This window comes from Xyrauchen texanus, chromosome 28 (assembly GCF_025860055.1).
Source record: "Xyrauchen texanus isolate HMW12.3.18 chromosome 28, RBS_HiC_50CHRs, whole genome shotgun sequence".
Classification (NCBI taxonomy): Eukaryota; Metazoa; Chordata; class Actinopteri; order Cypriniformes; family Catostomidae; genus Xyrauchen; species Xyrauchen texanus.
Genome location: NC_068303.1, coordinates 18095305 through 18110156, shown reverse-complemented (window position 1 = coordinate 18110156; position 14852 = coordinate 18095305). Strand labels below are relative to the sequence as shown.

The window sequence follows — 14852 nt, the reverse complement described above, 5'->3', positions numbered from 1 at the left end:
GTAGTTGGACCCAGCTGCACGGTGATGTTGTGTTCAACAGCCGGGTTGGCTGGAAAGACAAGGGGTTCGGTCTTGGCAGGGCTGAGTTGAAGGTGGTGTTCCTTCATCCAGGCTGAGATGTCTGCCAGACAGGCAGCGATTCGAGCGGTCACTGTGGTGTCGTTGGGCTGGAAAGACAAGTAGAGTTGCATGTCATCAGCGTAGCAGTGGTAAGAGAAACCATGTGACTGAATGATGGGTCCCAGTGATGTTGTGTATATGGAGAAGAGAAGTGGCCCAAGCACTGATCCCTGAGGTACCCCAGTAAGTAACTGGTGTGGCTTGGATACTTCCCCTCTCCATGCTACCTCAAAGGACCTATCTGAGAGATAAGAGTTGAACCAGTCAAGCACAGTTCCAGTGATACCCAGTTTAGAGAGGGTGGAGAGTAGGATCTGATGGTTGACTGTGTCAAAGGCAGCAGAAAGGTCCAGCAGAATCAGAACGGATGATCTGGATTCAGCTTTCGCCTGTCTCAGCGACTCGATGACAGACAGCAGGGCAGTCTCAGTGGAGTGTCCACTTTTGAAGCCTGACTGATTGTCATCCAGCAGCTTGTTCTGTGAGAGATAGGTGGAGATCTGATTGAAAACTGCCCTTTCAAGTGTTTTTGCCATGAATGGGATGAGAGAGACTGGTCTGTAGTTCTATCTGTGTGGGGTTAAGTGCAGGTTTTTTTCAGCAGTGGGGTTACTCGAGCCTGCTTAAATGTAGTGGGAAAAGTGCCTGCAAGAAGGGATGTGTTAATTATGTGTGTAAGTGCCGGTATGCAGTCAAAGTACTTTCCATGAACAAAATGTGTATAATCTACTGATTATTAATGACTCATTAGGACCTCGCGTTTCCATAAGTAATCAAATGGACTCCCCGGGGTTTGTTGAAAGTTTATAAAGTTATGAAAATATTATGAAGAATTCGTTTCTGCTCTCACAAAAAAAAAAAAAAATATATATATATATATATATATATATATATATATATATATATATATATATATATATATTTATTTATTTTTTAAATATGTCACACTTCCATAGAGATTATAGACAAATGTGATTTTTTTATAGGAAGAAACTAATCTACCTCAGCAGTCATTATGGGATAAAACATAGTATAAAGACAAGTGTTTAAACCATAGCAATCAAGAACATACATTTCTTAGTTTGAAGCTATACAGCTTATATGATATATGATTATGATAAAGATGTGATTTTTGCTTCCAATGAAGACTACTTACGGAGTCAAATCTAGCTCTATATATATGTTCCTCTCTATCACTTTTCTCTGGATTCAGCAGTATTTTTGACTCAAGGAGCATTATTAGAAGGCCTGAAGTGATGCAACACTTTCAGAACGTACTGTTCAGTGCTTGTGTTTGAAAACCTTGTCTCGTGTTGCATCAGACAACAGAGATTTTAAGCGGCAGAAACGTCGACCAATGATCTTCAGAGTACTGTGTGACTGACAGCTACCCCGCCTATAAGATTAAACAACTACGAACGCTTTTTCCTGGTTTGTGAGCCAATCAGGTAGTAATGTGCGTTTATTGTTGCTACAAGATAAATTGATTGGCTAGAAGACAAGACAACCCCGCCCTGACTGCACTTTCATTGGTCAATTCAAGATTTTGCTCAAACCAGATACGCCCCTTGATGCATACGGTTAAATCCTGCCTCAAACCAGACCACATTTCATCATCCGCCGAAGAGGGAGGGAGTGTAGGCACAAAGAGTGCTCGAAATCAATATAAATCTGTTAAATATACTTCCTCTGCCTTTGAGGCGTCGTGTAAATGACTGGGGTAAAGGTTTGTTGGTAAACAAGAAGCTGGCTGGTGAGCTTGCAACCGCGATTTTTGTTTTATTCCGACCGAAAGAGCCGAAGAGGCCAAGATGGAGTTTTAATGCAATGCGGCGGTAACTGCATCGGCATGCATAAGGCACAGAAAAACGCGTTGCGGGACTTTACCATCACAACTGCTAAGCAGTTGGGCTCTGAGACCTTCCGCGGTATAGCCGGGAGCCAACCGATACATCTCCTACTTGACAGGAGGAAGCTAACGCTAGCCAGTTAGCCTGTCGGCGCATTCATATACACTACTACCCTCTCTGTCATCATACCATACTGTAAAGATGAAGCCTCAAGACATCGTCGCTGTGAAATCCAGCCTGTGGATCTTCGGGTACGGCTCGTTGGTTTGGAAGCCAGATTTCAAGTACAAGAGGAGCAAGGTCGGTTATATTAAGGGGTACAAGAGACGCTTCTGGCACGGGGATAATTTTCATCGTGGAGATGATGAAATGGTGAGTTTTTGAATGTACAACTTTTTGTATTTGTAATACATGCGTGTAGCGCCAAGTTCGGCATTGTACTCCTTAACCTTTCTGTTTTTCCATGACAGCCCGGAAGAGTGGTGACTCTAATCGAGGAGGAAGACGTAAGTGTAAATTCCCAGTTATTTATTTTGGGGGCGTTCACACGTAACTCATTGCTGACGCCCGCGCTTGTTTTCAATATATTTTTTATGTAAGCTTACACTAGATGGATGACTTTATATCGAGACACATGTGTTCTGCCTGAACGACCCTAACTATAATGTTAGTAATGGGCTTGTGAAAGGATGGGTCACCAAAAATTACACTTCACCCTGATGTCATCCCAGATGTATATGACTGACTTCTGCACAACACAAATGAAGATTTTTAGAAAAATACCTCTGCTCTGTAGGTCTATACTATTCAAGTTAAGGGTGGCCAGGCTTTTGACCTCCGACCAGGCTCCAAAAATCACACAAAGGCAGCATAAAAGTAATCCATATGACTCCAGTGGTTTAATCTAGATCTTCAGTATCATGGTAAAAGTGGAGATCTGTTTTTCACCCAAAATGATTGCATCTCTTCAGAAGGCATATATTTAACCACCTTATTCATATGGATTACTTTGATTTTTGGAGCTTCAAAGGTCTGGTCACCATTCACTTGCATTGAATGGACCTACAAAGCGGAAATATTCTTCTAAAAGTCTTCGTGGACAGCAGAAGAAAGTCACACATCTGGGATGGCATGAGGGTAAGTGAACGGAGAGAATTTTCATTTTTGGGGAAACTATTCCTTTAATTGTAGTGTCTTGTGTACACTTGACCTCATTATATGACTAACCTCAAACTCTTTTACACAGGTATGCACCTGGGGTGTTGCATTCGAGGTGAATGGCTCTCAAATTGAGGAGTCTCTAAAGTACCTGAATGTGAGGGAGGCAGTGAGAGGTGGTTATGTCACCCGGGCTGTAGAGTTCTTCCCACAGGGTCCAAACCATTCACCTGTTCAGGCACTGGTTTACATTGCCACATCTGACAACCCTATTTACCTGGGGCCTGCCAGTATGGAGGAAATTGCAGCTCAGATTGCTGTATGCAAGGGAAAGTCAGGCCACAACATCGAGTACCTGCTTCGCCTGGCCGAGTTCATGAGGGTAAACTGCCCTGATGTGGATGACCCTCACCTGTTCTCCATCGAGGCTGCCACCCTAGCCATCATTAGACCCATATTGTTAGCAGCCCAGTAACCTGTATCATCTGTAATGCTTTAATTATGTAACCTAAGGCTATCAACATCTAGTCCAGACACCATAAAGGTCCTATCTAAAGATAATTTTGCCATCCTTTAGGTGTGATTGTGAGTTAGTGGCTGTATTTTGATATTATCTTCATTCAACCAAGGGATTAAGTATTCCTTTACTAAGGGAAAGTTAAGGCATTAAGGGAACATGATCTTTTAAGGTGTTAATATTTAATTATGTACTGTCAGTTTTAAATGTTTTGTGGTCTTAACCCCAAGTATGTAATACAAATGCATGCTTGTATTGCCATAGTTTGTCCTATTTTTTTAAGTGGTTCAAATTGTTTCTAACGTGTGGCCATGAAACCTCATTAGTGGACAATACATGTCTAATTTGCACTCAAGCAGTTTGCTGTTAAGCCATTAAACATTTTCCCTTTGCACATTCAAATCTTGAATCTGTCTGTGTTATTTGTTTGGTGTCAAACTTTCATCTCTTTCTGATGGAGTGTTTTCTCTAAGAAACAATTATTTATTTTTTTTGTGCAAATTAATTCAAAACTCTTTCCAGTTTAATGTTTGAAATGGTTCACAAATAAATTTTGATGAATCATTAATGGAAACTGTCTGAATAAAATATCTTTGGAAAATTTAGGGGACAATGTCCCTTCAGCACAGTACCAGTTGTTTTGTCAAAAATAGTCAAGGGAGTGCTTCATTTGCATGTCAATGTGTACATTTCAAATCTAAATCACAGTATTCCACAAAGAAACTTTGAAATACTTTTTATTTTGTTTTTGTAAAAGGGCCATGTGGGTTTCTTAGATATTTACACTGACTTATAAAAATAGACAAGCGGTTTGGGAAAAATCGAGAACTTTGAAAGGTATGACACCCATTAGTATTTACATACATAGAACATCACTCTTTAAATTTAGGGACAAAATAAATCCAACAATGGCCTTTTCTGAAATACCATAGCCATATGCCACAGATGCAACAAAACTTTTCATATCTTTTAAAAACAGTTTCAATACAATATACAACTAACACAAATCATCATAAATTACCAAGTTTTAACTTAAACTATGATACATATCACATCCAAGTATTTTAAGTCACAGGCTCAATCTGAGCAGTGACATGTTTTTGGAGCAGCACTCACCACTTCAGAAATTATTCATTGCATTTACTACAAACTCAGTGATTTCTTTTACTCTTCCCAAGAGAATATATATATATATATATATTAGTATTTAAGCCAAAATCTTTGAATTTGCAGCAAATAAACAGAAGGCCATTCGGTATTCAAAATGTTCACAGACATTAGAACAATGTCAACAACTCTGTTCTACAAAAATATGAGCAGTCTTACAAAAAAAAGCATATCTGTTTATATACAGGATGTTCAAGGTAAAGACTTTGTTCAAGATGGTGTATGGTAATCACCCAACTTTCCATTTCAACTCAATCTCTGCTCAGAATGATGGCAAACATGATGAAAGTTTTCCCAACCATAAATGAGGAAGCCCTGCCACCCTTTGATTTCTTGTTCATCAGACAACAAAGAGGTGTCATTGGAATAACACACTTTTTCTGTTGTATATTTATGAAAGAAAAATATCAAATACATAGGGGAAATTGACTTGTTTTAGATTAAAAAGGCTAGAAATCCAAGTTTTCAGGATGGATACAATCTGGGTATTGAAAATGAAGTAGGTTTTTCAAACATTAGGTTGGGTTTTGCAGTGACAATAGGGCTTGTGAAGTGATAGCAGTTTGACATCATTAGTAGGAAAACTGTCACCCTGGGATTGAAAATGTACTGGCCATGCTACAATAAAAAAACAAAAGAAACAACTCTAGACAGTCTGCTACCGCCCACTGTGGTTGCTGGGTACTTTGCCTCTCTTAGAGGGGTTGTGATGGCTTTGTGAACTGCCATGAGATAATGTCTGTGAGTTGGTGGTCATGGCGCTTCCTTTAGCCTGGGGGGAAGAGGTGCCAGCTGGAACAAAGGCAGGTGTGGTTGAAGAAAGAATGAGAGTAGGTTGTAAGGAGACATTTGCTGGAATACCTGGAAAGAGAAAAAAGTCTAATAAAAATGGATGAATATTTTCTAAGCAGTTTGGATAAACACATTTTTTCCACAAGGCAAACGTTTATTTGATGACATGTTGTTACCTTTGGAAACACTGTAGCCATATGCAGCATATGCAGCTGCAGATGCGGCTGCTGCCCCTGCCATCGCCCCTGCCATGGCTGCAGCACTCCCCGCTGTCGACTTCCGTCCTCTGCCCTTTCTGATGGAAGACTTCCTGGCTCCTCCAGAGCTTTTGGGTCGTCCTCGACACCGACTAGACCTTCCCCTGCCTGGACTGGACATATCTTGGGAGGAGACACCTGAAAGAGAACCATCTATTAAACATATTTGGAAAATCTAACCATATAAGTTAACTGTAACTGCCTGCCCACAAGACAGACCAACACTCAAAATAGGATCCATTTCAAAGATCCACCAAAAATGTAATGGAATATGTGCCAGCCAAACAACATCAACATGTTTCTGCTGACGGTTTTCTGAACTGTCAGAGTTTGTCATCTTCCACTAATCCTCACTTTACTATGAGGTTGCATGCCGAGGCTGTCTCAGCCATTGTGGCCCAGACAGGCCAGACTCATGCAAACCATGTCTCCTTTATGGCCACAGTTCTGCCAACGTTTCATCGGCAAGATCAAATCCCACAAACCTGGGCACTCTCAACTTTATAATATAGACAGCAGCACTGCTTATTAACACTGCTCATTACTGGGCAGGCAGGCAGGCTGCCAGATCTCTGTTAATGTGACCCAGTATTTGGGACTTTGACTGCAAAAAAAAAATCAACAACCCCAAAAACAGTGTAGATAGGAATATGAAAGAAAAATGAGCAGTTTAACAAATATAGGTTGTGAAACTGATTAAAATAATATTTTAAGTTGTCTTTCTAACAAATAATAAAGCATTTTTATCTCTTGTTACGAACAATATGATTTTATGGTAGGAACTAACTGCTACAAAATGTTCCTTGAAGATTACGAAGTACCTCTTCGGTGCTAGAGCAATATTTGTCTCAGCCTCAGACGGTATGCCCACAGGCTGCCCAATGTCCGTTGTCAACCGTCTGATGCACATAGCACACAAAACTGGAAAATGCTTTCTTGATCAATTGAGTGGTTCAATGGAACTTCCACAAACAGACGCAAGCAGAACGTTTTTAATTCAAGTTGTGTTCGCAAGGTTCCGCATTGACAGAATGTGCGCTTTTGAGTACAAAATAATCACTGAATTTGCCCAAGTTTTCCAGGTAAGTGACATCAGATCCTTTAAAGATATTCAGAGTTTAATTTGAGGCATGTAGCAGAAAGCGGATATCCACAAGCAGAGCTACATTTTAGGCTTTGTTTACTTATCTCTGTGAAATTCTCTATAATGAGTTTTTTTTGTGCTTTACTTAGACTCTCTACCCATTTTCTGCTATTCTCTCATGTGTTTTCTCTGCAATCCCTCACGGAGACCATTATATAAATAGTTTTTATTTTTATTATGGTATGATACATCTTCAATAACCCCGCTCCTAAACACCCCGTAATGACAAAACAGACTGTGATTGGTCAGTTTTACAAGTCAGTTAGATTCCTGTATAAATGGGTGGTTCTTGGTCAATAGATGCTACTATAGAGCCCAGACCTATGCCACAGTCATAGGTTTGGCTATGCGAGACTAGAACATGCCCAATAGGCCTATAATAGTAGTCCATCTGTTCTCAGTTACAACAAGGTCATCAAGCTTCATTCTATTTATTTATATTTTTTTGCAAATGTGTTGTTTAACTACATGTTGTCATATAAACAACCTTTCAGTAATTATACCGATTTGAATTTTCCAAAAGTTCTTTCTTCATTTCGAGTCATAAGTAAAGAATTGGGGTTCAGTGATTTTAATTCAGAAAATGCTCTTACAGATTCAGTGAGTGAGGATTCATCAAATGATTTAAAGCAATAACTAATGAGATTGTTAGCCTTTTTGTGCAATTCATTAAAACAACTAGCTCATGAGTCATTCATTCATGAATCATGTTTGTATTTCAGTGCAGCCAGCAAAGACACTGCAAAAGAATGATGAGACATCACGAGACATCAATGACCAATTTGCATCATGTCGTCTTTTTCAAATAATTTTTCAATGCTGTCACGGTCCTAAAAAAAAGGAAACCTACACAACTGGTTTAATGGGAGGTTCCATTGTGACAGTTTATCCCACAGAGTAGGACAAAAATTGGGGCAAGTTGTCACAAAAGATCAATGCGTGTTCAATAACCTGTATCTTCTTTTGCGGCCAAGACTTTAAGGTATGTGGTTTTAAGCTACGAAATTGCATTTCAAATATAAACCTACCCTGAGAAATTCTAAATTGTATGAAAATTCAGCAACTAGCAAGTCTCCCCTATGCATATAATATGACAAAGCTGCCTGTGAATTATCTGGGACCCAGTTTATATTAAAAAACAAAAAAGCAAGAAGAGTCCTACACCCAAACTGCCGGAACTCACCGTTCATCGTGTCGGACACAGATCCAGCAATGGAAGCAGGAGAGTTGGTGGCACGGGACTGTGGAGCAGAAGACATGGGTTCGTCCACAATTACCAGCATGTCACTGCTGCTCTCGTCTGCAGGAATGGAGCTGGGCTGAATCTCGCTGCTCAAGGAGATCTGCACAGACACATAGTTCTGGAGGTGAGAAAGGGACAGAGGGACAGCACCACGGAGGAGAGACAGTAGGACCAGAAGTTGGACGAGGAGAAGGTGAGCATGAGATCAGTGTAGCAAGTAAATATGAGACTGTTGAAAATGGCATAATAGCTCTCTGGAAAATAGAGAGCTATTGAAATGACCAATTTGTGAAAATTCTCGCATGCTTTTCTCATTAACTAATGCAAGGCTTCCAAACTGGGGGTTCACAAACCCCTAGGATTCATGAAGAACATTCAGGGGTTTCATGAGATTGTGATAGAAATGCCAATGCCAAATTAAATTAAATTAAAGTACAAATTAAAAAATGTTGGGATGAAAAACAACAAAAGAAAATGCCTTACATTGATCTTAATTTTTTATACAAAATCACGTTAATTAAGAATAATTAATTGAATTAAAATAATTGTTTATTATGTATATTAAAAAGTTAGAACATTTAAATTTCAAGGTGTAAAGTATATCATAAAGTATATCATGCCTAAAGTATATCATTATAGGGCCAGCACTGTACAATTATTCTTCCAGACACAATGACTTCTACAATTCAATAAACATCATAATAATCAAACAGTTATTTAAACTGGGAGCTGTTGATTCAATCTTACACTTTTACCTCACTGAAGGGGCTGGGCATGGCAGAGTCCATATCCACACTGATGAAGGAGTCTTCACCATCACCCGAAAGGTTGGAGTTGTCTGCTGACGGGGCATAAGGGATGACCACATTCACACCCTCCCTCTTCTTCTTAGTGTCTGGGTCATCATCCTTTCTCCTCTGAAAAATTAAAGATGGAACATAGGGAGAGAAAGTGGGTAGAGTGAGAATAGGAAATGTTTGTAATGGCTGTGAGCCAGCGATATGTATTTACATATATATATATATATATATGCATTAGGACTGGGCACTATGACAATATATACACAGTGCAATTGTAGAAATGTGTTACAGTAGAGATTTTGCTGTACTGTTTGTCCTGCAGAAGATATATTGACACATCTATCATTGTGCAATATTCTTATCTTTTGGTTTGCATCCATGAAGTTCCAAATAAAAAAAGAGAATCAAACGAGAATCAGAATTTAAAGTATTTAATTAACTGAATCATCCAGAAATAGGCATTAGCAAATAGTAATGCAATGCATTGAAATGCAAACCATTTTCGATGAATTTCCAGCAAAAATAACTATTTAGTGATTAGGGCTGTCAATCGTTTAAAAGGTTTTAATTGCATTTATTACATGATATGCAGATTAACCAAATTAATTGCGTATATAAATATTTGCTTAGAACGCCCCTCAAATAACAATAATTCAATATATAATAATTAAATAAACCTATATATTATATTTAATTATAAATACAATATATATTATAAATTAGGGCTGCTGATTTAACGCATTAATTCAGTGTGATTAATTTTATTAAAAATAATGCATTAAAAAAAATTAATTCCCAATGCCCCCAGACTGTAATATGGAAGATTCCTGAGAAATGCAAGCTTATAGTACCACCCGTGTACTCCAGAGGGCAGTAAGTGAAACTTCAGCTGTGTAGGCAACACGCAGTTTATATACAGTGAAGAAAACAACCATCCAGCAGGCACACAACACAACGTTCTTGCGTTCAAAACACTTGGAGCGCAAATCCGAACTAAGGGATCTCAAGATATGTTCTATGCATTAAACTATATTTAAATTGACACAGAGACCTAAAAAGTTTATGTTTACGACACAACGCACCCGAGACGCTACGCAAGCATGTCTGACGCTTGTTGAAATTGACGGGTCCTTAAACAAGCCCTCATAATAAATCTCGAACTGATTGACAAATTCACTTGTGAAATGGATTGCTGTGAACTGTATGCCAATGATTGACTTATGATCAATAATATGGTAGTAAACAATACTTTGTATTCTAAAGCTGTTTTTTGAATGGTCTTATCAATGATTAACTCATCTGCCACAAGAATGTAATGCATTTTAATTTTCTGAATATTTTTATTTATATATATATATATATATATATATATATATATATATATATATATATATATATATATATATATATATATATATATATATATATATATATATATATATATATATATATTTTTAATATTTAAAGATAACTATGTATAATTATTTCATCATTATATATTGAATTATTGTTATATGAGGGCTTTCTCTGCAAAAAATTTAAATGTGATTAATCGCGATTAATTAATCGGGACACCATGTAATTAATTCGATTAAAAAATGTAATTGATTGACAGCCCTATTATAAATATAATTTAAAGTGGCTTTAAAAGGCAATATCTTCTTAAATTCCGTATTATTAACATAAGCCTAACATTGGCCTACAGTCCAAAGCAATCTATTTTGCAACTGAATTCGTCAGTCTGTCAGAGATAGACTTATTATAAGCAAGCGTCTCACTTTGGATTTGTCGTGTCATAAACAGAGTTTTTAAGTTGCTGTGTCAAGTTTAACGTAGTTTAAAATGAAGTAAAACAAGACTTGAGATACCTGCACTTGGAAATGCACTCAGTCCAGCTGTGTTAAATGCAAGTACGCTTTCTCATCTTGTTATGTCGCTTGTGTCAAGAAAGCCTGAGAGTGGTTTGGTCAGAGATTATTTTATTTACTGAGATAACAACTAATGGCTCTGTCATGGGAGAGATAGCTGCCTATACAGCAGGAGATACACTTACTGCCCCCTGCTGAAAACAGGTGGTACTTCAAACTTGAATTGCTCCGATTGTAGGAATATTCCATATTACGGTTCAGGAAATTATTGCGTTAATTTCTTAAACGTGTTATTTGTTATATAATTAAATCACAACGAATTAACATGTTAACACATCAAAACCCAGAACAAACACATATATACTGTAAAATTACTCCATTATAAGAAATTCTGATCATACCACCCACTCCAAATATGCATGACAAATGTGACACCACTGCACCGCCAGTATATTCTTCATCACTTCTTCATGCCTGTATGGTGGAACTCACTCTTTCTGCATACTTCTCCCTCTTCCTCTTCCGCTCCTTCACCTTACTGCTCTCCTCCAGCTGCCGTTTCTCTTCCTGCCTTAAACGCACTGAAACACAACAAGATCCTCTAATCAGAGCAGTGCAAATATCGCTAAACCACTCTTTCAATACCATTTTTAAATGATACAAAAACCAAAAGTTTGGAATAATGTACAGATTTTGCTCTCGTGGAAAGAAATTGGTACTTTTATTCACCAAAGTGGCATTCAACTGATCACAATGAATTGTCATGACATTAATAACATGAAACATTACCATTACAATTTGAAAAACATTTTTCAAACTACTTGAAAGAGTTCTCATTAAACAATCTTCCATGTGCAGCAATGACAGCTTTGCAGATCCTTGGTATTCCAGATGTCTGTTTGTCCAGATACTCAGGTGATATTTCACCCCACACTTCCTGTAGCACATGCTATAGATGTGGCTGTCTTGTCTGGCACTTCTCAAGCACCTTACAGTCTAGCTGATCCCATAAATGCTCAATGGGGTTAAGATCCATAACGCTCTTTTCCAGTTATCTGTTGTCCAGTTTCTGTGTTTCTTTGCCCACTCAGACCTTTTCTTTTTGTTTTTCTGTTTCAAAAGTGGATTTTTCTTTGCAATTCTTCCCATAAGGCCTGCACCCCTGAGTCTTCTCTTTACTGTTGTACATGAAACTGGTGTTGAGCTTGTAGAATTCAATGAAGCTGTCAGCTGAGGACATGTGAGGCATCCATTTCTCAAACTAGAAACTCTGATGCACTTATCTTCTTGTTTAGTTGTACATCTGGCCTTCCGCATCTCTTCTGTCCTGGTTAGAGCCAGTTGTCCTTTGTCTTTGAAGACTGTAGTGTACACCTTTGTATGAAATCTTCAGTTTTTTGGCAATTTCAAGCATTGCATAGCCTTCATTCCTCAAAACAATGATTGACATGTGTTTCTAGAGAAAGCCATTTCTTTTTTGCCATTTTATACCTAATATTGACATGCCAGTCTATTGCATGCTGTGGCAACTCAAAAACAAAAACAAAGACAATGTTAAGCATCATTCAACGAACCAAATAGCTTTAAGCTGTGTTAGATACAATGGCAAGTGATTTTATAGTACCAAATTAGCAATTTAGTATGATTACTCAAGGATAAGTTTTTGGAGTGATGGCTGCTGGAAATGGGGCCTGTCTAGATTTGATAAAAAATGACTTTTTTAAAATAGTGATGGTGCTGTTTTTTTTACATTAGTAATGTCCTGACTATACTATGTGATCAGTTCAATGCCACTTTGGTGAATTAAAGTACCAATTTCCTCCTAAAACAAACTTTTGACCAGTGTAGAAGATCGTTGCATCTCACATTTTTTCTCCAGCTCCTCGTCATCCAGTAGCAGGCTGACCACCTCTTTGGGCTTCAGAGTGTCAGGTTTAAAGTTTCCTCCTGATATTACCATCCTCTGAATCTAAAACACAGAACCCACATCAAAAAGGAAGAAGAGAGTAATTATTGAGACAGAGAATAAATAAATACAATTAGTAAAATGAGAAAGAGGAAGACTCTTGAGGCCTCCAAAATATATACTGAATATAATTGTGTTGTTGATACCTTGAATACATGTGACAGTTCAGATAGCTTATCACTGTGTAATTACAGTATAATTAGCTGTAACCTCAACTTGTCAATTACAATCATAGACTAAATACAGTGTAATTAGCTGAAATCACAACTTGACAATTACAACCATAGGCTAAATAGTCCTTTAACCTGCCATATTGACTCTATAAAGACTTTTTTGAGGTTTGACATTTAGATAAAGATAGTTCTTCTAACTTAAATCGACCAAAACAGGCATAAGCTATGATGTAAATATGTACATTTGACAAACCATGGCAAAATGGCTGAATTAATTGTATTGAAGTTATAAAATGTTGATGTAAATAACCTTTTGGTTCAAGTAATCCACAATAACGTGAAATCAACATCAACAACCAACCATAGCTTTTATCAAGCTGTGATTCTGAATAGTGACATATACTATGCCATGTACGTACTTCACTCTTTTCTTTGGCCCTCTGTAGGATGCGTTCCTCAATAGTGCCCTTGCAGATGAGTCGATAGACTGTGACCTGCTTGGTTTGCCCCAATCTGTGGGCTCTATCCATTGCCTGCTGGTCAACCGTGGGGTTCCAATCACTGTCATAAAAGATGACCTGAACAGAGAGGCAGTGACCTTACTCGCATGATATGATAAACTTGCACACAATTCTTTCAATTTATTGCTCTTCCATAGTGTTTATTCATGCACACATTTATTTGTAAACATCAAAGTGTTCAGACTGACTAAACTTAGCGAACTGGAATAGTTCCCCCAAAATTGTCAGAGCAGCTCTTTTCCATACAACAGGGCAACAGCAGAGGGAATATTATTAGTGAATAATGACTCAAATTTGGGTTTGTTACTCACATTGACTTTAGCTATTATAGCAGTGTTTCCTACAGAATTCAGCTCTTGCATAAATAACGTAACATAATTCTTATAGAAAATGTATAACCATATTATTATTAATATACTTTATTATATTTTTAAAAATTTGTGTTTATTATATACTTTATATTTGTAACATTATAATGTTTAAATGTATTGAAAAACAAAAAATGTATTGCAAAACTTTCGCCACACAATCCACCCTCAGCATCCTGGCTCTGACAGAGACATGGATACGTCCTGAGGATACAGCAACACCTGCTACTCTCTCCAACAACTTCTCTCACACCCCTCGACATACTGGTAATGCCTGGTAATAGCTGGACTTTTTCACCACAGGCTTCACTATGTAACAATACATCTTTTGAATTCCATGCCATTACTACAATGCAACCCACAAAAATACATGTTGTTGTCATCTATCGCCCTCCAGGTCAGCTGACAAGCTTTCTTGAGGAGTTGAATGTCCTGCTGTCCTCCTTGCCAGATTCTTGGCGATTTCAACATACACCAAGACAAGCCCCAGGCAATTGAACTGAATACTCTTCTGGCCTCATTTGACTTGGAAAGACTACACACCACAGCAACTCACAGATCGGGCAACCAGCTGGACCTCATTTTTACACGTAACTGTACCACCTCAAATATTCTTGTTACACCTTTACATGTCTCTGATCACTACTTTGTTCAATTCAACATGATTCTCTCATCCATAGTAAAACCGACTCCACCTTTGGTTTCCTTTCGCCGTAACCTCCGTTCCCTCTCATCCTCTTGCCTTTCCACTGATGTCTCTGCTTCTCTTCCCACAATAAATGTATTTTCCACGCTTGATGTAAACACTGCCACAGACACACTTAGCTCTACTTTAATAACCTGTCTAGTACTACACCACCCAGCCCCTGGCTGTCTGACGTCCTTTGTAGTGTTGTCAAAAATATCGA

At 38.1% G+C, this 14852-nt stretch overlaps 2 protein-coding genes across 4 annotated transcripts in view; one reads left to right on the top strand and one right to left on the bottom strand.

Moving 5' to 3' along the window:
* The first annotated feature begins 1726 nt into the window (after nucleotides 1–1726).
* chac1 (ChaC, cation transport regulator homolog 1 (E. coli)) lies at nucleotides 1727–4111 on the top strand. The gene is made up of 3 exons (XM_052095987.1): nucleotides 1727–2342; nucleotides 2441–2476; nucleotides 3217–4111. Exons 1-3 carry the CDS (start codon nucleotides 2172–2174, stop codon nucleotides 3601–3603), a joined length of 594 nt encoding a protein of 197 aa, XP_051951947.1. The 5' UTR covers nucleotides 1727–2171; the 3' UTR covers nucleotides 3604–4111.
* A 263-nt stretch (nucleotides 4112–4374) lies between these two features.
* ino80 (INO80 complex ATPase subunit) overlaps nucleotides 4375–14852 on the bottom strand; it is a 65165-nt gene continuing 54687 nt past the window's right edge. For 2 of the 3 annotated variants that reach the window (XM_052096516.1, XM_052096517.1), the window contains exons 31-37: nucleotides 13475–13633; nucleotides 12783–12885; nucleotides 11409–11497; nucleotides 9004–9165; nucleotides 8189–8348; nucleotides 5781–5999; nucleotides 4375–5673 (exon numbers count right to left, since the gene is read on the bottom strand). In XM_052096516.1, coding sequence (XP_051952476.1) covers nucleotides 5471–5673; nucleotides 5781–5999; nucleotides 8189–8348; nucleotides 9004–9165; nucleotides 11409–11497; nucleotides 12783–12885; nucleotides 13475–13633 — 1095 coding nt within the window. In that variant the 3' untranslated portion in view covers nucleotides 4375–5470. Of the gene's footprint in view, nucleotides 5674–5780; nucleotides 6000–8188; nucleotides 8349–9003; nucleotides 9166–11317; nucleotides 11498–12782; nucleotides 12886–13474; nucleotides 13634–14852 lie in introns of those variants that run through there. The other variant, XR_007967968.1, reaches the window with a different exon arrangement.

What these genes read in the sequence shown, in the direction of transcription:
- chac1 (XM_052095987.1), top strand. Translation starts at nt 2,172, where the DNA reads ATGAAGCCTCAAGACATCGTCGCTGTGAAATCCAGCCTGTGGATCTTC. An exon ending in ATCGTGGAGATGATGAAATG is followed by an intron (nt 2,343 to 2,440) that starts GTGAGTTTTTGA and finishes TTTCCATGACAG; the next exon opens with CCCGGAAGAGTGGTGACTCT. An exon ending in CTCTAATCGAGGAGGAAGAC is followed by an intron (nt 2,477 to 3,216) that starts GTAAGTGTAAAT and finishes TCTTTTACACAG; the next exon opens with GTATGCACCTGGGGTGTTGC.